The 22,212-nt window shown below is 40.1% G+C and overlaps 4 protein-coding genes across 5 annotated transcripts in view; 2 read left to right on the top strand and 2 right to left on the bottom strand.

Moving 5' to 3' along the window:
- Jv (javelin) overlaps positions 1–1,649 on the bottom strand; it is a 44,267-nt gene extending 42,618 nt beyond the window's left edge. The window contains exon 1 of the mRNA XM_076425467.1: positions 1,384–1,649. The gene's annotated coding sequence lies outside the window, so the exon portion shown is untranslated. The remainder of the gene's footprint in view (positions 1–1,383) is intronic.
- Positions 1–16,076, top strand: part of Mcu (mitochondrial calcium uniporter) — an 86,602-nt gene extending 70,526 nt beyond the window's left edge. Inside the window, exons 3-7 of the mRNA XM_076425516.1 lie at positions 6,794–6,970; positions 7,071–7,189; positions 7,589–7,735; positions 10,379–10,582; positions 10,674–16,076. Of these exons, the coding sequence (XP_076281631.1) occupies positions 6,794–6,970; positions 7,071–7,189; positions 7,589–7,735; positions 10,379–10,582; positions 10,674–11,048 (1,022 nt within the window). The 3' untranslated portion in view covers positions 11,049–16,076. The remainder of the gene's footprint in view (positions 1–6,793; positions 6,971–7,070; positions 7,190–7,588; positions 7,736–10,378; positions 10,583–10,673) is intronic.
- Positions 16,077–17,014: 938 nt separating this feature from the next.
- Clp (cleavage and polyadenylation specificity factor subunit 4) lies at positions 17,015–18,826 on the top strand. Its single transcript, XM_076425544.1, has 4 exons — positions 17,015–17,397; positions 17,648–17,851; positions 18,004–18,193; positions 18,275–18,826. Exons 1-4 carry the CDS (start codon positions 17,295–17,297, stop codon positions 18,636–18,638), a joined length of 861 nt encoding a protein of 286 aa, XP_076281659.1. The 5' UTR covers positions 17,015–17,294; the 3' UTR covers positions 18,639–18,826.
- On the bottom strand, positions 18,738–22,039 carry Abp1 (Actin binding protein 1). Of its 2 annotated transcripts, none has more exons than XM_076425514.1 (5): positions 21,635–22,039; positions 21,044–21,212; positions 20,549–20,781; positions 20,304–20,481; positions 18,738–20,171 (listed from the first exon to the last, which is right to left on the bottom strand). In XM_076425514.1, the coding sequence occupies exons 1-5, from the start codon at positions 21,715–21,717 to the stop codon at positions 19,392–19,394; spliced, it is 1,443 nt and encodes a 480-aa protein (XP_076281629.1). In that variant the 5' UTR covers positions 21,718–22,039; the 3' UTR covers positions 18,738–19,391. The 2 variants fall into 2 exon arrangements, with proteins under 2 accessions (XP_076281629.1, XP_076281630.1); XM_076425515.1 differs by having other exon boundaries at positions 21,044–21,172.
- Positions 22,040–22,212: the final 173 nt, after the last annotated feature.

Raw genomic sequence — 22,212 nt, 5'->3', positions numbered from 1 at the left:
TCGCTGCTGAAGATTCTTAGTCGAACGTATAAGAGGCTACCAGGAACGCGTCTCTGGTAATTCTTTAGTTGAATTGGACGTTGTTTCCTGCGTTAATTTTGTCGAGAAAGGGTCTTACCTCCGGTTTGACCCCCAGAATCGAACTTTCAAACATAAAATTTATTTCATTATTGCATAGTACACAATGTTCCGCGTGCATACAAAGTGCAGTTTGTAGTTTGTATGAAATTACTCGAACAAAAACTAGTACAAAAAGATTTTCCTTTTTTTATTACGTAAATTGCGCACAGTTTTTTCATATAAATCTATTAATTAACGTTCTTTATTTGGTTTAATTAGTTTTTTCTTTTACAGTAAATATTTGTTGTTTCTATATTTGGAATCTTCATTTTACAGTTTATATATTTGGAATTTGAATAATGATAATAGCCTATTTTTAATTAATATTAGAATAATAGTACCTCTCTTTTTGTAGCACTTACAAAACAAACAATTGCGTTGATCTTTAATACAAGAGAAAAAGATCGAGAATTGTGATGGCCACCACGGCGGATGAAGTTGTTAATGTGCAATTTTCTTGATTGCGGTAATTAATAAAAATTGTTAACGATAGAATAAAGATAGCAGTAGAGAAAACGGTATGATTTTAATTGATAAATATTAGTGATCGTGAAAAAGGTAGTAATGGCTATTCTGATTAATGATAAGGCGGTAGCCGTCGTGTAATTAACGCTGCTGGCTCCAGGATTACTACCATTAATATCGTAATCTCTGTATGAGTTTCAATCTCATTACGGTACTATGGAAATGTATGATGGGAGAATAGTAATACGATTATTAGTGCAGTCTGCAATTAAATAAATAACACATAGTAGTAATTCTATGAAAATTGAAACCCTAAAAGACTCTCAGCTTACACACTGTTACACTATTTCTAAAATTTGACCGCAATTAAACCGAAGAGAGTAGAAATACAACTTTTTAAGTAACACTTACTCTCCTCTCACTCTCCGCTTACATTCTACAAACCCCAAAGCGTCAAGGCTCTCGAAATCATCCAAAACCCCATCCACATCCAAAAATACCCAGAAAACCATCGGCCACGAACATTTCACAAGCCCCTCAGAGCAATCGAACCACACCACAAATTCCACAAACAGCTCCCGAAAGCCAGGGTCCTCCCAAATTACCCAGGAACCCCATTTCCACCCCCGGATACATAAAACAACCGTCCGTTTCGTCTCAGATGGTATCAAACTCATCGTGCCAGAGTAACCAGCTGCGACCGAGAGGCGTCTTATGGAATTCTATCAAGGGTGCAGAATGCACGGAACGCGTGCCTCACCTACGTAACCCCCATGGACCCATAAATTATTCACCTACCCGTGGGGAGATCCCCGATCACTGGTCGTGCATCCTTGAAGAGGTCGCGTCACGCGAACGGTTTACCGAACCCGTGGTCCCGATCGATGGCGACCTGCAGGATCCTTAAGTGATACGATGCACAAGGTCAAGCAAAAGGAGAGATCCCCTAATCGGCGAACATACGTTCCGCGGCGCGCACGTCACTTATCGGTTGGCCAGAATCCAGAGGCAGACTGCCGGCCGGGAAAACTTCACCACCGCGAAACTTTTCACCGTGCCTGGAAGAAGGGAGGACGACACTGGAAGGTGGTGGCAACTTCCTTGCCACTACCAAGCCGCTTCTTCTTCCTCGCTCGGCGATCGCCTGCCAGACGTGGGGCACAGATAATTGTCGGACGTTGCGCCTTCTTCTTCGTTGCCGAGAACTATAGAGTCAACTGCTGCGCCGAATTTCGCTATAGCGGACGGCCGACTGAACGGATATCCCCCGGATCCGGTCGGAGGCTTTCCCTTTCGGTGCTGACAGGACCCGAGGACAATTGTTTTCTTTTCTGGTCGTTAGAGTTGAGGGTTGTATGATGAAGTATACATTTTTGGTGGGAGTATACATTTTGTTATAGCGCCTGTACAATGTGGATTTTGTGAGAGTTCCTCTTGACAATTGCTGTTGACGATTGATGTTGACAAACGCTCTGCAGTATGCTCGTGAATTTGGAATTCGTTGTGTAAGATTCTAGTAAATTATGGTTCCTCGTTGATATAGCTTCAGAACTCGTTCCAACTCTCCGCAACAAATAAATGAACTCATTCACTCTACCAAACGCACATTTCTCACAAGTAATTTCTTACAAGTAATACCATGCACTGTAAACCGGCAGAATTGCATTTTACGTTCATTAAGTCACTTTGGCGCGCGTTAGTGTGCCGGTATCTCACTTAGGGAATGATTGAAAGCTACACAGTAGCTCGTAACAAATAGCCAATAAAGCGACTTTCTCCAGTCCACGGTTTTGATCGTCCGAAATTACGCTACATCGGTGCGCAATAACGATTCTTCATGGTTAAGCGCTCGAAATGCGCGTTCCTGCCAGCGAATATTTAGCAACGCGTAGCGAATTTCCTGTTATCTCTTCCGAAGATCGTGTAGAGCTAGTCTTCCAGATTGTTTATAGTCAACAAACGATAGGATGGTTGTGCCGGTGTGGAATTTGGTTCGTCGCGCGATGATTATGCAACGTTTTTTTTTTCAACAGGCAACCGGTTGTTGCTCGATCCTCGACGAGCATAACTCCTTCCGGTGTTCGTTTCACGGTATCCTACGTTTTTCAAAAGCTGCTGGGACTTTGCACAAGCACCGACATTCCACCGACGACGGAATGAGAAGCCGTTATTGCGGTCTTCGACGGGAAAACTGTAATGAAAACCGCCTGTGGAGGATGGGAAAATACCTCGGAAAATGCTGTCCCGTAATTCCATATCTATTTCGTAGAATAATAATAGTGAAATTTCGCGATCCTGCGAAATAATATACAAACCTCATTACTGCCACATTTTCCTAATTCTAGAAATTGGGACACATTTATTCAGTGTCAGAATATTCATTCAGAAAAAAAAAACAGAAGCTGAAGCATTCGATGAAGAGTCCCTCAAAGGGATTTCTAGTCTCCCAAGTGTCTTTTAGACGAACGAACTTTGCGTCAATTAAAAAATACACTGTCCCATATTTCATCAAGGGAAGGCTCCCGAGCTCCTCAATAGCCAGCCTCCGCAAGCACCAGCGCAACTTTGATCTTTAGTACTCTATGAGTCGGATCAAGTGGATCACTTACCAAACAGGATTCACCCTGTTCTCTCACAGACTTATCCCCAAACGATCTAACTACTGTGTAAACTCATGCATCCTTAAATTTGGAATCTTTCGAACCACTTTGCCCCCTTGAAACTCTCGAAACATCGAATTCAAAGCGAGAGCACCTCGAACGGAATTTTCCTGATTCCACCAGCAAGGAAGGAATGTTACTGTTCCTTCTTTGTTGCTGCTGCTGTTGGTAAATCTCCATGTACCTTCTTCATCGTGCTTCCAGTTAAACTTATTCTGCTTTGAACTGATTAAAACTCTAGGCAAAGCAAACCAGATTTCATTTAACTTTATTTATCGCTGCGATCTAGTTCGTACAGCTTTCAAGAAAAGTTGCGGAATGACAGGTATAGCGAGAGAGAGAGATACATGTGGTGGAATAAATTAGCTTCTGGTACATGGATAATGCACTTTCTAGAGTGGTTTTCTGGACTTTAACTGAGACCGCGAAAAACTGCGATCTTACAGGAAAACCTGCCATCTTGTTCTTACTTTTGAGATATAACGAGTTAGTTTATATTCGTCCCTCATACTTCCTGACGAGATATTAAGACATTGTTTTTGTGGCATAAATTAGCGTTTGATACGTAGATAATGGATCCTCTCGCGTGGCTTCTCTTCACCTTTCATCCAACGCTGCAGAAAATTCTGATTTTCCACTAGGTGTCGCGATCTAGTTCATACCCTTAGAGAAAATTGATAAAACAACAGGGACGAAGTATAAAGACGCAGGCCGGTGGATCAAATTACCCTCCAATACATAAATGATGGATTTCCCCACATGATTTTTCATCTCCTTTCATCCAACGCTGCAGGAAATTCTGATTTTTCACGAAGATCCACGATCTAGTTCACACTCTTGGAGAAAATTTATAAAAACAGACATGAAGTATAAAGAGTCTGATCTATTAAATCAGTTTCTAATACGTAGAAGATGGACTTTCTCGTGCAGCTTTTCTTCGTCTTTCATTTAACGCTGCACAAAAGCTTCCGATTTTCCAACAATGATCAACGATAATTGCAATGATTACAGGGTGATCCAAAAATGTTGTATTCCCTTCAAGTGGCTGATTCCTGAGGCAATTTGAAGTAACTTTTTCCTCTGCGAAAACCTTCTCCGCGGCTTCGCTAAGGAGCGACTAACGAAAAGCACCGACCAATCACAGCGCAGGTGCCGCCGAATCCGTCCACAGTAGCCGCGCTCTGATTGGTCCGTGTTTTTCGTGAATAACTCCGTAACAAAGCCGCGGAGAAGATTTTCGCAAAGGAGAAAGTTACTTCAAATCACCTGAGGAATCAGCCCTTTCAAGAAAGTACATTCTGGGACACCCTGTATAAACGATGGAGGTTCTCGTACGAGCTCTCTGTACCTTTTACCAAACAGTTTCGGTGCTTGCTACTACAGAGGAAAATCATTAAGGGAGACAAATGAAATTTCGCGTTTGATCCCTCGGGGCCGGGAGAAGAGAGGCAAGGGCTGAGCGAACATTGGCAAAATGAAACTCCGTTTCCGTGAATTCCGTTCGCGTGATGGTCGCGCGATCGAGAGCTGGATCGCGTTAACCTGGTTAGCAGCCGTTTGATGCGGGCAAGGTATTAGAGTGTGGAGACCGGAATGGGACGACCACGAGCATCTTTCCGTTGGAAGCAGAACGGAACCGAGCGCCGATCCGGCTGCGCGATCTCTCAAAATGCATCCACGAGCATGTGAGCCGCGAACGAACCCGGTTCTCGCCTTTGATGCACCTGGGGAACGATTATCCTCCGAAGAAACATTACCAAGAAGATTCCGTTCGCACACTGGAACATGTCTTACCAGCGTCACACATATGCGACAACCATAATTTTGAATGAATAAACAAAGAACATCGAATTAATTTCGCGCATGCTATTTAAAATTATAACTGGTAGCATTCAACGGTTTTATTGCTTTTCTATGAGAATATCTTTCTTCATGTTCTACGACAGGATTTCTTGCATACCACGTAAATACAATTCATCATCAAGATTCCGTCCGCACACTGGAAGATATCTCTACTTGCGACAACCACAATTTTGAATGAATAAATAGAGAAATTCATATTAATCATATTATTTCATAACTGGTAGCATTCGACGAATATATTGCTTTTCTATGACAATATATTCCTTCATGTTTTACACGATTACAATCAACCATGTTTCAAGAGAAATATTTTCCACGTAAACACACATCTTTAACCTATTAATTGCAGTGATTTTATAATCGCTAATCAAGTCCTGATGACTCGAAATTTCTTTGGACGGCGATATTGCAACAATAACGCGTCTGGTCGCATCTCGGACACTAAAGTCATGCATCGCGACGTGTGCTGGTCGGGCTACTTTTCGATATCGAAACGAGCAGGTCAGACTAATCGGATGCAGTTTCTCTTTTTTAACACGAGTGTTTCTTGCAACGGTCTTGTAGCCTAGAGTGTAAACTCCTTTCATCCTCCTTTCGGCCGAGGATCTAATCGGCTCTCCAAAGTCTCTAGAAAAGTGTGCTCCGCAAGCGAGAATGAATATCTCTCCCAGCAGCCATACATACGCGTCAGTTTCTGTGTACCGCCGCGCTGCGAAGAAAGCTCGTGGTTTTCCTCTTTCTCTCGGCGTGTCATCCGAACTGAGAATAGACGCGAGACCTCGAGAGGTACTTTTCCGTTTGTGTCGATGCGATTGAATTTCTTTCCAGCCAGGCTTTTCCCATCAATTCCCCAATGTCAGATTTCTGTTTTTCCTTTGAGCAACGCCGCCGTGAAAACGGGAATAGCGACTTCTTTATGCGTCCTACAGCATGCTGAACGATTGCTCTTTCCATTGCTCCCGACTTTTACTGTGTCCCGTAAAACCCTGAAAACAGCGTGACGGTTTCCGAGTCCTAGTCATTTTGAAGTGTGAAGAGTCAGAGACAACCGTGCGAAGCTAATGCCGGTGTTTATGGCGGAGCATAATTGCTGGCTAGAGAATTCTCGTGATGGCAGACATTCTTCGAGCAGGCATTTACGCTGAGATTAATTTTCACGAATTAAAACAAATAATACTGTGAATATTAAATTAATTCATCATAAAAACATCTCACCCCCAAGTCCACCATACAATTTTGGACAGTACAATGAAGGAAACTTTGCCATTTTGCATTTAGGAAAAATTTGCCTGATATAATTTGAGAATAAATTTTTTTTAGTACAGATAATAATTACATAAAAAATATAAATAAAATCTGCGGTCTCGTCCCAAAAAAAATTGAAATTAATGAATAAGCGTGATTAATCTCAAATTTCAACTCGTGGATCCGAGCTAAAATTTTAAACAGTAGAAGGAAGAAAAGTTGAGAATAGATATTTTCTTAATTTACTAGATACCAACGTAAAAAATGAAAAACAATTTGCGATTACTGAACGAACGGTATGATAAACCTCGAGTCTTAACCACCAATTCCAAGATTAAATGTTAGACAGTAGATCTCGAACAATAGATCGTAGACAGTAGATTTCCGATTAAGATAAATCCGAAGAGGATTGTCTGACCGGTTCTCGATCCCGATCTCAGTTTCAGACGTCACGGTGACATATCACCGAGGATTACCGAAGATCACGGTCCCATTGCCATCCAGAAAGGAGCAATGCGTATTTACCCTGAAACCAATAACTCACACGGTGGGCGATCTCGTGAAGATGCTGAAGAGAGAGGACCGCGGTATCGATCGAGCAACAGTAACGACAGTTGGTGAGTTGATCAAGAGAGAAAAGAAACTATAGTTTCTCTCGAACGACTTTTAACGCGAATATGATCGCACACCGCGTGTGCGGTTTGATGATGATTCCAGACGGCGTTAGGATAGGCTCCAACAACACGATAGAGTCGTTAATGGAGGAGGACTTCCGGTTGATCATAAACGACAACGAGTACGTCGTTACGCCCCCTTTGCAGCAGAGGCACACCATGGTGAGTTCTTCAGGTGTATATTAAACTGCCTGACCTGGTTTAATATTCCGAGAACACCGACAAACAGATTTGCCATTCTTTAGTACGCGTTTATGCTTCTATCCCCTATCCTACTTTGAAAAATCAAGCTTTACCGCGAGATCAATCTTACTTAATCAATGAACAATTGTCAAAGATGATTCACTGATTCATAATTGCTTGAAGAAAGAATTCTCGAAATGAAGAGTAAAATAAAAAATGGATTACCTGAGTAACAAAAATGAGGAATGAATGAACATTAACTTCTTGCGCTCATGGCTTCAAATTTTCAAAAATAGTCCACATTTCGAGAATCAATTTCGACAGGGTTTTAAGGGAATCGTTCGGGAGATGTAATGGAGGATCGTCGTTCTGTTTCAGGAGAACATAGAGAAGTTATCGGACGTGCAGAAATTAATCGGACAGCTGTACGAGGCGTTCCATGTCCGAGAGTATTCCGCAGACATGGAGAAACAAGTGTTGGCTGAGTTGGAGACAGTCAGGTTGGAGTTAGAGCCGCTCGAACAGGTAAAGTCTCTCGGACATCGGGAATGCAATCTCCCTCCGGTGGCAATTCCATTAACGGCGAACAGTTAACTGTCCGCTGTGCATGCGATTCTTTAAGATAGTACCCTAGTACCCGCATAAAACGATAACCTCGCTCATTTATAATAAAATAGTGAACTTCTAACTGAAAAACAAAGTTTCCGGAAACGAGCATCTACCCCTCGTGACAGCGTGCGGCAGCAACTAACGCTCGTGCCACTAAAACTTCGAAATTTAGTTGACAATTGCAAGCAGTGCCCTCGAACAAAATAGAAAATTTAACAAGCCCGATATCTGCATTTTATACACGTTTTTTCCGCCTGGCGTGACAGTAAATACAGTTCAAGTTCAGTTCGGAGTAAATTGCATGTTATACCGAGAGACAGAAGCAGATCTGAAATTCTCTCGCCATATGTATGATATCGATTTTATTCATATAGAGACATGGTTGAATCGTGAGTTTCCAAAAGTTCACAATTGGACGTCACGTCCAAAATAGAATACGTATACACACTTCTCCAGAGATATTGTTTGAGTCATCCCTCCTGCCGCAATGAATACAAAACGGGGTTGAAGTATAGCTGGGAGCAATGCTGTTTTCAGTAGAATGAAAGCAAATTTACGATCTTTCTACCGTGTACAGATTTTCTTTGTGGGACAGTACGGTTTCATCCCTTTGTACAAACACGATGCGAATATTGGTGCTTGTTGCAGTCAACTAACTAACTGCAGTGCACTTTTATTATTTTGTCAAACATACTGCACTTTAGGCTTCATGTTCCGATATAAAAACCACCCCTACGTATTCTAGACTTAGCCGTAAACTATTCAAAATAATCCATTTAAAAATTTGTTAGCAATCCACATGAGTTGGGTGACTCTACCATAAATAAATTTTGAATATTGACAAGCGACAAAATATCCTTAATGCTTCACAGCTGAGAAGTGTCCGAGAACAGCGCATCGAGTGTCAATTATCTAGAAACAAGTGCTAAACTCAATTAAACGAATTGTTTCCGGGAAATAGACGTCGTTTCAACCCCTTTGAGACACCGAACGGAATCGATAGACACATTCCTGACAAACCCCCGGTATCTCCATTAAACAGAAGTCTAAGGCACCGCGAGTATGCGATTAGTATGCGATTAGTATGCGAGTTGCTCGGCACGCGCGCTAGCGAATTATTCAACAGTACAGCAGCGTGGCGCGGGCGGCGATCTTTTATCGCTCGTTTTCTCCTCGCTGAGTGAATTAATTTTTCACGGAGTTCGTTTAATCATCGTCGGCGTTACCGTACGGCCGCGACCGGGTAATTAACGCTGTGTTCGCGTTCAAAGCCTGATATTACCGAAAAGCGATTCACGTATCGCCGTAACACAACGCCGTGAGAGCCCGCGCGCCATTCGTATTTCTAATTATATAATACGGATCGGCTCGTTTCTTTTCCATTTCGCATTCCACCATCTCCTTTCCCTCCGCCAACGATCGATAATAATAACCGGAGGATAATGGATGCGAAACGGGGAGCCTAAGCGGCGACTACGAGCGTATCTCAAAATCGACGATGCGTTCACCAACCCTTACGTGATCGGACGATCCGATAAAACGTTGTAACGATCGGCCTAGAGGCTGTTTTGGTTTTGCCGAATCAGTTGCACAGCTCGCGCCACATTATTCAATGTAAAAAACTCCTTGAAAAAATTATTCGTTTGTTTTCCATGCAGCAAACTTTCCGTCCGATCGAATGCAACGTTATGGAAACAGATTATTTTACCTTGCAAGCGTTAATTATACCGTATCCGTTATTAAATTTAATAATCTCCGCAATATTGTAAAATTTCCACGGGCATGAATAACCTGTTACATTCGTAAATCGTAATTTCCTACATTGTTAATTATTTTAATCAAAAACCAGTAGGTTCGTTGCTTTGATAATGGTAACCACGGCTCTAAGGGAACAGGTATTCATTTCAGAAGATAATTAAAGGGAGAACGGAGAAACCAGCGACGCGATATACAAAGTAACTGAAACTCGTAACGAAGGGAAGTCAAAATGATACGATGATAATGATAATAATAGTAGAAACGTTCTAAGCTTCTCTTTTCACGGTTGCGAGAGATCCGAAGCGAACGGTAGCGTCGATGCAAAAGTTTTGCTTAGTCAGGACCCTCCTGCAACTGCAGAACTGTAAATATTAACCGTAAATGTTAACAATGGAAAGACGGTTCATTATGTACTTTAACTTCTCCGCAGACAATGCTTGGATGCACTCTCTGATCCTTATCTATCTTTCTAGATGAATTTGATGTATTCTTTTTCATCCTCTAAATGAAAATAATTACCAAAAGCTAGAAAAATAGCTCAATTATACAGTAAATTGTCAAAAGCGCAATTTCAACCCCTTTTAGCCAACAACCCTTTTCTGAAGACGCTGTAGCATTAGCAAGTTAAATTAGCACCACCTTTAGACATTTTTGTATTGTAAAAAGTTAAACTACAAGTTGAGGGAATAAAATAGATAAAGATAGAAATGTTAACCTCTGCCAGATTTTTTCAGCGACCTCGTAGCGAGATTATGGTTGACAGACTGAAAGAAAACGTTTTCGGGTCGTTTTTTGTTGCAGAAGCTGCTGGATTTGGAAACAACGGCTGCCAGGAGAGCAAACATTTTCATCTGGATGTGTTTGGTCCTGATGTCTGTCCAATTCAGCGGATTGGCTAGGCTAACATGGTGGGAATATTCGTGGGACATCATGGAGCCGGTCACTTACTTCGTAACTTATGGCACCACGATGGCTTGGTTCTGCTACTTCGTTTTAACTAAACAGGTCGGCGTTCCTAAAACTAAGAAATCCTGGACATAATTAACCCTGGTTGAAGAAAGTGATTTTATATTAACAAATGAATATTAATCCTCAGGAATACATGCTGCCGGACGTGCTGAACAGACGACACCTGATCGCTTTGCACAAGAAGGCCAGAGAAGTCGGTCTGGACATCGACCTGTACAACAGTCTGAAGGATAGAGCATACGAGTTAGAGACGACCTTGAAGATCATCCGAGGACCTCTGTACGAGCATCAGACGCGTCTAGAGCAGATTAAGAGAAGAAGATCGAGCTCGAACTCAAGTTCGAGCAGTTCCAGATCGCCAAGTTCATCGCCTAGTCCTAGTCCTAGTCCCGAAAGGAGTCTTCCTAAAAAGGGTATCTTCCCGCAAAAAGATACTGACAAGAAACCAGTGATGAACGCGGCACGATTTAACACTGACTGGTTGAGAGGAACGAGGGATTGAGGGATAGAGGGATAGAACTCTGAACGAACGAGAAAAAAAATCCCTTTGTTTGTTTCCCGACGAGGAGAATGCACTCAGGGTGTTCGCCAATCAACACTTTATTATTGGAAGGATCAAAATGGACCGACCGCTTTCTGTTTGCACTTCGATAAACCTAGCAGTATCGTCGGCGGAGTCTTCCAAGTCGTACGACGACACTCCTAAAAAATCAACGACTACGTGTATAATATGTATCTGCCCAATGCTCAATGTTGTTGACTGCTGTGCGTTTGGAAGACCAATGATGTGTACATACCGCAGTTTTCTACACGCTGTCATTTACTACGTGATAGGGAATCGAGGAAAGGCGACATACGATTCCAGGAGACATTGGGGGAACGACGTTCCTCGGCGAACTGGCGACGAACGGTGTGGTTAATCAGACATCGAATTATCTCTGTTGACGTTACAAATGTTGCCTACCGGTGCACAATAGTTGAAATTTATAGTCTACGGCGGTTAAGTGTTAGGGAGACCCGCGTCTCTTGCCGTGGAACTGCCGCTTTCTCCTTCTGGAATTTCGGTTGCGATGTTACTTCGTACTTGTAATGTTATAATTTAATCAGACGACACTGATCAATGTGAATTTGATCACAGAGAATATTTTAAACTGATTCCTTTATGTTCCTGACGCTGAATACTAATTCAAAAGCTATTTTATCTCATTTTATTAAAGCTATTTTATCACCTTTATCTATAATTTGATAGATCTCTGTTCCTGAAGCAGGAAGAAATCGACAAAATTCCAATTGGAGGAATATTCACGGTTCCATCTGAAAAAGAAACGCTCGTTTTTTATTTCCCCGGGCGGAAGCTCGTCAGAACGGCTCGATGAAGAGGCGGTAGGAAATTCAATTTCTGATGGACCACCCTATAGATATACATACATTTATGGTTCGTGCGGTTGTATTTGTGATAAGTTAACGTCTTTTAATTGTAATGTAACGATAATTGCCTCTCTCTTTCTCACGAATCTCGCATGTGCACTCGACGCGTTTTACCGGTTTAACAAACGATCGTGTGAGATTTTGTTGGTTTTACGACAGTCGACTGCTTCGCTCCTCGCGTGTGCGTATATTAATCATGCTATGCGAAACGATGATTCGCACTGTACATAATACCGTTTTCTTTCTACTAGACCAAGGAGTACATCTTTTATTTTCGACAGAATACGCAGAGGTACTTAACGTTCGTTTTCAATACGCTCGCGTTTGTTACTTATCCCTTTTGGGAAGACAGTGATATCATTGCTTGTTGAAATATTCTGTACTTATCGATTTTCGAACGCGCACACCAACAGGCTATTTTTTAAATAATTTTTCCAAATGGCGGCCATGTCTGTTCAGCGCTGTTCCTCGCCGCCATTGGAATATACATATAAATCTATTTATCGTTCCGGCACGCTGTCGGAGGTTTTTACAATGTTACTATTAACGCTTAATTATCGCTGGTAGAAAACGTTTCGCCGTTTAAGTATTTATTAAAACGATACTCGCTCCGCTAACATGCAGACACAACTATTGTCCCTATTTGGCGGCAGACGATTTTAAACGGATTCGCGATTCACCTTCGTGCACCCAGTAAACGAGTTTCGATCTTTAAACACCATTAACGTTTAAGAGTTAACACTACCAGTACTACTTAACTGCAGTCTAGAGTACCATTCACGAAAGTATTTTAGGGATTAGACGACTTCTAGCCTGTTTAAGAAACTTTCTCCCGCTTTCGGAAATGAAGACATCCCTTATCCGTCCGCTCGAATAGCTGTGCCACTGTATTCGATCATCTTGACAGTGAGACTAACGTTTCACTTCCGAAAACAGTGTAGAATTGCTTTATTATTAACGAATTTCTCGGTGATCATATGTGCGACGCATTGTTCCTTTACAATAACCACGAAATTAATCGAAATTATTGTTCTTAGGCTGCAGAGTTTGCGCAGTTTATGTGATACAAGCTAGAATTGATTGAAATTAATGATCAAATTTCGGAATTTCTATTGAACGGAGTCATAAATAATTTTCGCTTTGTTATATCAATCTTATTTATCGATAAAATGAACAGCAGCAATAATTTACCCATTGCTTATGTAATAGATGTTAATAGGACATCAATGGACTCATTACAATGGTAAATGCATTATCATCAGACTGCGGATTAAATGAATTTATGACAAAAATGAATGTGTATATAATTTAAAACAGTAAAGAGATTAAAAGAATTTGAAATGAACTTGAGTATGTCCATTGTTCCTTGCAATTGATGCAGATCATTTTTATTTTGCATCAAAATCCGCAGTCTAATCATACAACGTAATATTTCATGTTCGAACCCAATACGATTATAATATTATACAATTTATTCGACAGATTTGTGAATTTACATAGGGATCTGCAGTCTATTAGAACCATTTGGATAAGGGTGGATTTATAGTGGAGCTGCGAGCATCGATGATAGCGGCGCGGTGAAAAGAAACCAGCATTCGTGACAACATTTCGACACATACTAATGAAAAAGTACATATGTATTTTCTTTGTGTTTCTTTTTTTTCACCGCACAGCTCACCTCGTTGCTCCACTATAAATCTACCCTAAGAAAAAAGACATTTCAATTTGTGTAAAATATGTTGGCACGATGTTCTCTTGTTTAACCCTTTGCACCCGGAGCTATTTTAACTCGAAAATTAAATATTTCTTCCGACCTAGAATATTTCAATTCCCCACGATTTTTTAAAATTTTATGTAAATGTAATGTAAAATCAATATTTTGAATAATGGTACAGAGTCAGCATTCGAGTGCTAAGGGTTAATAGTATCCCTTACAGTTGGAAACGCATTCGAGGAACAATTTCTGCTAGTCGATAGGTAAAGGCCAGGTTTACAATTGTATCGATAGCGCGTTAGGATCGCAAAATAATAGACGCGTCTAGATTTTACGAGACTAAAGCACAATTTCAGAACACTTCTTCTCGAGCACAGGAATTGAATGCATGCCGCTTGATATTTTGCGTTCGGGTAATTCTATTCTATCCTTTTTCGACAATCGCTTTTCTCCGACCTCCATCTCTGCGACCGAAGCAGTCTAGTGCCAACGTTCATGTCGCAAAAATAAAAGCACGGTCCCCGAAATTCTTGCGAATCGGTTCGAAGAAGAAGAAGAACCAACGTGCCATGTGTCTCAACGATGAATATTATAAAATCGTTACTGAACAGTACAAAAGGAAGAATCATCCTTTTCGCTTCTGATTTGACACTGGCAACAACTTCGTTTCTCAAGATTGGTCGTTGAACGACCAAGATAATTAAGTCTTACCAAGAATATAGATTTATTGTTCACTGTGTTCGATGCACCAACGTTTTTTGATAAGCTTACTTTAATCATAGTTTGCTGAACACGTTCCTCACCGGTGGTTGGTTCATAGTTTTTAAAGATTTATAGTTAAATAAGTACTGAATATTTCAATCTTGAAACAACAAGAAACGCTTGGTAATAAAATCTAATCATTTCTGTTGCAATTATTATTAATAAGAAGATTTTTAATAGACCTCCGGTGGGTAAAGTGTTACGAAAGATGGCGCCGAATAGCAGAGTATTTATTACTTGTCAGTAATCTGCGGATTTGATACAATTACGACAAAAATGATTTTCACATTTAAGAACGTCGATGTATTATATTCTCAATTTATTAAAATTATTTTTTAAAAGAAGAAGATGATCTGACTTTTATTTCTTGCAATGACTGCAGACAATTTTCATTTTGCAGAAAGATCCGCAATTTACTAAAATAGTGAAAAGGTTTCTTGAAGAAACTATAGTTGACTATGGTCGTATAATGTTTGCGATTGTTTGTTGAATTATTTCGGAAAGATTTACGAGCAAACGGTTGGGAGCATAAATCGTTGAATGGTTGTTGCTGTTCAGTAAATATTTTATTAGCGTTTTTGCGGAAAAGGGCCGAGCACATGTCGACGGTGCTGCTTCCCAGAAACAAACTTCTCGTCCTCGCAAACAGCTGTTCTTTCCGACGATATTTTTTATGATCTTTAAACAAAAAGATTTCGTATACACGAGTTTTTGTACATATACAAAAGGATATATATATACATTATATATCGTATACACAGGTGTATGGTTATTTTGTAAATGTTCTTGTTGCGCCGTTTCCTCGGAGCTTACCAAAAATGAAACGAAACGCCTAAACTCCTCGACGAACAACGGACGACAAATTTCGAAATCAATTCTGTTCTTGGTTGTGAGAAAAATCTTTTTCGAAGATTTGTTCGCGTTTCGTCGAACGAGGATGATCGTAGATCATGGATCGTTGGCTGAACAAACGAATCTTCGCTTCACTTCTACTTCGATTATGAATTACGCTCGCCGATTCAACGTGAAATAATTGTACATGTTAAAAAAGCCGTTGAAAAAACGATCTATGCACATCCTCGATGATTTCGTTTCACGTAGAGTTCAAATCGTTGATTTATCAAAGCAAAGACGGAGCATGAGCCGGATTACGATCACTTAATTACTAATTCTTAGCACGATCATCAGAAAAGTGGACGAAATTATTAAAAAAACCTGAAGTCTGTTTGATATTTGCTGTTCTTGTGGATTTTTGTAGTCTTTAATTCATTTAATTGATCTTGTTCTCTTAATCGTTTATTACAAACGTGAAAATAGGAGACAGAAATGAAGATTGGTGTCTGACACATTAGCAATGTTATCAAGCGATTTTGATGTAGCTTTTGCTCGGTTACGTTCCAAATTAAGTTGCTCTTGGGTTTTGAAAAAGAACGATTTGAAGTGTAATTGAAATGGCATTTGGTTCGAAAAGCAATCGCGTGAATCGCGTAAGTATTTGTCACATGTACATATTATTCCCAACGAATGCATAAATGTTTATACAACCTTGAGTTGTGCTGTGATTTACGTCCATGTATCTAGTTATACATATAAAACGGTTGGAAATAAAGTAAAACATATGAAACACTTGACTTGTCGTTAATATTTAATGCCCATACATCAATTTACACCGCTTGTGAAATATTTAACGAGACAAGAACCATATAATATGACACATTATTTAAAAATATTCTGTCATTTGTCTTGACTTGGAGGAGCGCCAATTTTAACTTTTAATTACTCGCATAGTGTACTTGCAACCTCAAAACATTAAATCTAGGGTTTCATAGTAATTATTGATAAATTTATTATATCTATTATTTATTATTTTTTAATAATATATTATTTTTTAATAAATTTATTATTTATATGATAAATTTATATCAATTTCTTTTGCCAATAATATGTCGACAACCAACCCCGAGCCTTGACTATATCTACCATTAAATTTTTTAGAAAAAATGGCCAATACACGAGATATAGTTTAACTTTTAACTTGTGATTGTTATCAAGCGTAATTATATCGAGCATATGGAATTGATCAATTTATTATCTCTACTTGTTTAAACATTATAAGACTTCGTTTTGCCAACGATGTTGTTGAGCACCCCTTGACGATATTACCACGTAATTATTTACTAACAATTGGTTAATACTAGCCGAGATACAGACTAACTTTTAAAGCACGTCAGAGTAATTTTTGTGCATGGTCGTTTTGAATATACAGGATACTCGATTCTCACTAATATGCCCAGATTCATGAGTTATATTTTCATCCTTTCAATTCAAACTTGGTTTAGTTTGTGCCTCTCACCGCTAAATAGTTTTGTATAGAGTTTCTGTACCCGTTGACAGACTATTTTCTAAAAAACCAAAATCAACAATATTTACGGTAATCAACGGTAATCCGTTACTTGTTTTTTTTTTATTTTAAATATAGAGGTCGAGCGGTTACCAGGATATTCAAATGTGTTTTCGTATTTTCTAGCTCCACCAGAAGATGGCGCTTGAAAAATGTTGTCTGCCAATAAGCTACAATAACGCCCGCAGTATTATCAGCACACGTGAAGAAGAATGTGTACGAAAAGTTGAAGTTCTGATTGTTTCATTTAACCAATAAACAGTGTAAATAAATCATATTTCTGAATGTAGAGTCGATGGAAATAAACGAGAGATGTCTAGTCGTATCGAGAAATAAAAATTTCAGTGTGGATCGCTTTGGCAGCGAACGAACAAGTGTTTAGTTGATGTGTAGGCGGCGGACGAGTAAACTTGACTGTGATTGTTGCAAAATTTGAAATAATAATGGAGTGCATTGTCGCGAATGTGGATCACATGCGCTTCGACATAGAAGTTGCTCTCGACGAACAATATGGGGCACTTCCTTTACCATTTACTGGAATGGACAGTACGTAATTGTTATAAAGCGAACTCTCCCTTTAGGTTATACAACGGGAAACACAAACGGAACGAATGTAACAGGAACACGCTAAACTTGTCAAATTTCCATGTACAATCGAATAAAATTCAATAAATTTCACTTTGTCACGTTCCGAATTCTTAACAATTTCCTCGATCTTTTTTAATTTCACGCCTACGGTGCTTGGTTGTCGTACCTTCGATTTATCTATTAATTGTTATCTTACTATCATTTATAGAATCCACCGCTGCGGTATGTCAATTTTATCCCAGAGGCACATGCATTAAAGGAGCTTCTTGCCCGTTTAGGCACGTCCGAGGAGACCGCACGATCGTTTGTAAACATTGGTTAAGAGGACTCTGTAAAAAGGGCGATCAGTGTGAATTTTTACACGAATATGACATGACGAAAATGCCAGAATGTTACTTCTATTCTAGGTTTAGTAAGTGTATTATGCCATTCATTATTATATTTCCAAGGATACCTACAATCTTCCAACAGCCGTATCTTTGAGAGATACCAAATGCTTTCCTTTCTCTGACAGTGTTAAGTTTCCCCAGTATAGGTGTGTTTAAATCATTTATGAATTGCTAGATGCCTGTCACAATAAGGAATGTCCATTCTTGCACATCGACCCAGAGACTAAAGTCAGAGATTGTCCGTGGTACGATCGTGGATTCTGTAGGCACGGGCCATTATGTAGACACAGACATGTGAGACGAGTCCTTTGTATGGCTTACTTAGCTGGCTTCTGTCCCGACGGACCAAACTGTAAATTCATGCAGTAAGTTCATCATCTTCCTGCATAGCTTATTGTCTAGCTTCATCGGCTCAAAACTCATGCATTGCTTTCTGATACTTTTAGTCCAAGATTTGAATTGCCAGCTGTGCAAGACATGCAGCCAAAAGAAGGAAAGAAAGTAATGATTACATGCCACTTCTGCGGGGAGGGTGGCCACAAAGCTATCTACTGTAACAAAATGCCACCGGATGTAAGAGAAGCTCAAGTCAGACAAGAAATAGAAGGCAATTCCCATGCGACACATCATATGAACATGCACAATGGACCACCGCCACGAGGACCACAAAAACCCTTGGAAGAGGTGACCTGTTACAAATGCGGAACGAAAGGTCACTACGCCAACAAATGTCCAAAAGGCCATCTGGCATTTTTAAGTCACGCGGGAGGCAGCGGTGGTGGCAATCAAAATCAAAATTACCGCAGATGATTTCACTTATTTTATTTGTACAACGTTAATATTGTTATTCTATTTTATTTCAGTACGATCACTTACCTGTAAAAATTTCTATATCGCATAGTAAAGTAAGTTTAATACAACCAAACTGAGATCGTTCGTTAATACATATATTCCAGCACCAAAGTATAAAATCAAATAAATTAAAGGATCAAACTGAAGCTAGAACACCACACAGGGATTACTATAACAAATTTAAGTATTTATTTAGAGAATTAAACATGTTCCTAAATATGTACTTTGTAAATGTATTTAAAGGGTGTCCGCTAATTCATTAAATATACTATTTTTTACCATTGCGTCGGTCTCCGACAGAGGATGTTATAAAGACATATATTTCGTTTACGGCTAATTCAATTTTCGACGTGACGGTAAACATGGGAAGACGTACTTCGCCATTTGTATATGTATTGGCATTGTAAGACTATCAAAGTTTAAAATCTTGTTTCTGCAATTATCGTTAGAAATACGAAATTCCTGCGTTAATGAGCGTGCATCAAATACTTAAAACATAATTACTGTTCTCTCATTGTAAACGTGTACGTGCTATTCGCTTATCTTTTAGAGTACCGATGTACCTGTGTCCTCAAAATTCACTTATCAGAAAGAAAGTACGAAGTTACTAAAAAAAAAATTAGTATCTGAATCACATTTTGTATGCAAAAAAGCAAGTACTGTTTCATTTTCGAACGAAAGAAAAGATATTCTATGTTCGCAAGCTGTTCCTTATCGTGGTTCGTCGTATTTGATAACTTCGACGTAATTCGCAGGAAAGAGCCCGAAGATTCCACCAGGCCCGAGACCCTGCCACCATCCTTCATCGATGGTCTCTATGTGCGTGATAATATCACCGGGATCGAAAGTGATCTCCGTACCGTCGACTGCTTGATAGTCGTACAAGGCCCTCGCTATCATTCCTTCATTGTTGATATCGAAATACATGTACTGGTTGTCTATCTGACTGTACAACTCGTTCTCTTCGGTGACCGCCTCTTTCGTCGCTGATGGCTGTTCGACCTCTTCTTGCGGCTCGCTCGTTTCGGATGCTACAGGCTGCGTTTCCGTTGGCGTTTCCTGTATGCTTGCAGCAGAATCCTCCGCAACTGTTTCCTCCGTGTCATTTGTTTTGTTTACTTCAGTCTTTATTTCTTCCTGTGCACTAGCGTGAGGTATCTCCTTCTGCTGACTCTCTTCTAGCGCCTTCTTAGCCGCCTCCACGTGACTATTCTTTTGTACATATTGTTGTTGCACCGAGGTAGATTTCATCTGACCGGCGGCCGAGTTCTGCTCGAATACAGCTCGCGCGTTTATCGTTCTTTGAGCAATTAATTCTTGTGTCTCTTTACTCCTTTGCAGCCGCAGCTCTTCGCTTCGCGATTTATGCTGGTCGTCGACCTCGCTATTATAGTACTGACTCGGCGCTACTCGATTGCACTTGTTATACGCTTCCTCCGCCCGTTGTTCTGCCAACTTCTGTCGCGCTATTGAGTTCTCTTTCGCAGTGACCTGTGAAAACATTGAAACCGCGTTAGCCGATTCGGGTTCTCGCACACGACAAGAGTTAGATATATCAACATTTTGAAAAACCATCGAAATCGGAGGGTAGGTAGCTGTTCTGCAGGTTTACCCAATGCTTACCTGCTGTTCTCTAAGCATCGCTTCCTTCTCCTCCCTCTTCCTAACTTCCTCTTCAAGCCGCAAACGTTCTTTCTCAGACTTGATACGTTCCTGCTCCAATCTCTTCTTTTCCTCCAATTCTTCTTTCTGCCAGAATTGATCGCGCTCGATCGCATTAATCTCTTGCTCGGGGATTACTCTGTAAAATGCATCATTCTCATATAGATAAATAACTCGTGACTTTATAAAAACAATGCGAGTCACACCTTCGATATGTGGTACCAACTGGCCCTGCGTTCCCTTCGTTTTCCCCTCTGGGCTCATTAAATTTATACGCGGATGCAGTTGCTCTGGCCAGTTTCTCCATAATAGAGTCTACTTCCACATCGTCCTCAGAACGAGCTGTAATTGTTATATGAGCACCTTTCAGTAATTTTTCTACATCTCTAATATGATTTGCACATGTTCCCTTTCTCACTATGGGAGCACCTTCCCCTTGCTGAAACAAATAGAGTTGTAATTCAAAGATCCAAGTTCGAATATACACCATGAACTCGATACACATGTACTCAAGATCTTAATCCGAATTTGATATAATGTATCTAAATTTGAATCTAAATACCTAAGTATCCAGGTTTCAAATGAATGCTTTATCTATAAGCCTCTTAATAGGCTTTTCAATAATTTAGATACCTCTGGATCTAAGTAACGGTAAGAGTCCTACTGTAAACATATACAGCTCAGTACTATCGGATCCTTACCCAATTGATCAACAGACATTTTGGCAGGCTTGTCTTAGTGTCTATCACTCGACAAAAGGCATACATGATATGACTACTGTTTAAATGGTCAATCATCTCCTCCAATCCACTACTCCCGGTTCCGACAACCTTTAAATTGTTAGTTTGTCCTTCATATCCAAATACAGCCCTGTTTAAGATTTGCATTAACATTACATTTAAGAAACAAAAGCAGAAGGAAACAAAATGCAACCATAATGGTAGAAAGCAGCCGATAATCATCAATTGTTTATAAAGTTCATAGAAACAAATTGAAAAACGTAACGTTCCGATTGATCGAAAAAGTAACATTCATTCTTTATTCCGGCTAAACTGTACAATAACTCATTGTGTACACGGAAACCTAGAAAACATGAGCTTTATGACAGTAGGTGATAATTTTGCGCCTAGCGGTATTTATAGAAGAGCTATACGGTAAAAAGTGTGGCGTCTAAATATAGAGATGCTATTTACTTCGGGGATTTAACTGAACAAACGCGTACGTTGCGTGATGTTAGTGCACAGCCGGGAACGAGAGAATATATGAGTGAAGGATGATAGATGCAAGCCTACCAGTCAGTAGACGATTTATCGTCGACTACGCTGTGCCAGGCGGCCACCAAGGCGTCTTTATTTTTCGTTAAATTAATTGACATGTTTCCCGATTAATACATAGGAGACCGAGTGCAACGGCGAGTCCGATCGGGTTGCTACTGGCGAATTAATGTCACAAACGTATCTTCTCGTTTCGCCTTTCTGATTAAATGTCAACGCCCTTCTGTTACCAACCGCGAAGCGGCGATCTTCCTGTACAAGCAGCGAGCTGCTTCATTCCGTAAATAATTCAACGAACTTCTTGTTGTTACTGTTACAAATCCGTACAAGATCGATCGCACGCGAAAATAGCTTTTAACAAAAGTTTATTGAAAAGCCAACCTTGATGGCACGATGCTCCTTATCGGCTAAGCGAGATAGTCTCTATAACGTCGCGTTTTTACCCCCACCAATTCGATCCTTAGACAAGAATAAAGACCAAGATTGGATAAAGATGATAATTTTGATTCCTTGTCACCGGTTTCGAAGCAGCACCGCCGCAATAACAAGTTACTGACCAATGAGAGTAAAGATCGAATGATGTCTACTGCTCTTTA

The sequence above is a fragment of the Lasioglossum baleicum genome, chromosome 6 (assembly GCF_051020765.1).
Source record: "Lasioglossum baleicum chromosome 6, iyLasBale1, whole genome shotgun sequence".
Taxonomy (NCBI): domain Eukaryota; kingdom Metazoa; phylum Arthropoda; class Insecta; order Hymenoptera; family Halictidae; genus Lasioglossum; species Lasioglossum baleicum.
This window is presented reverse-complemented; position numbering and strand designations above follow the sequence as displayed.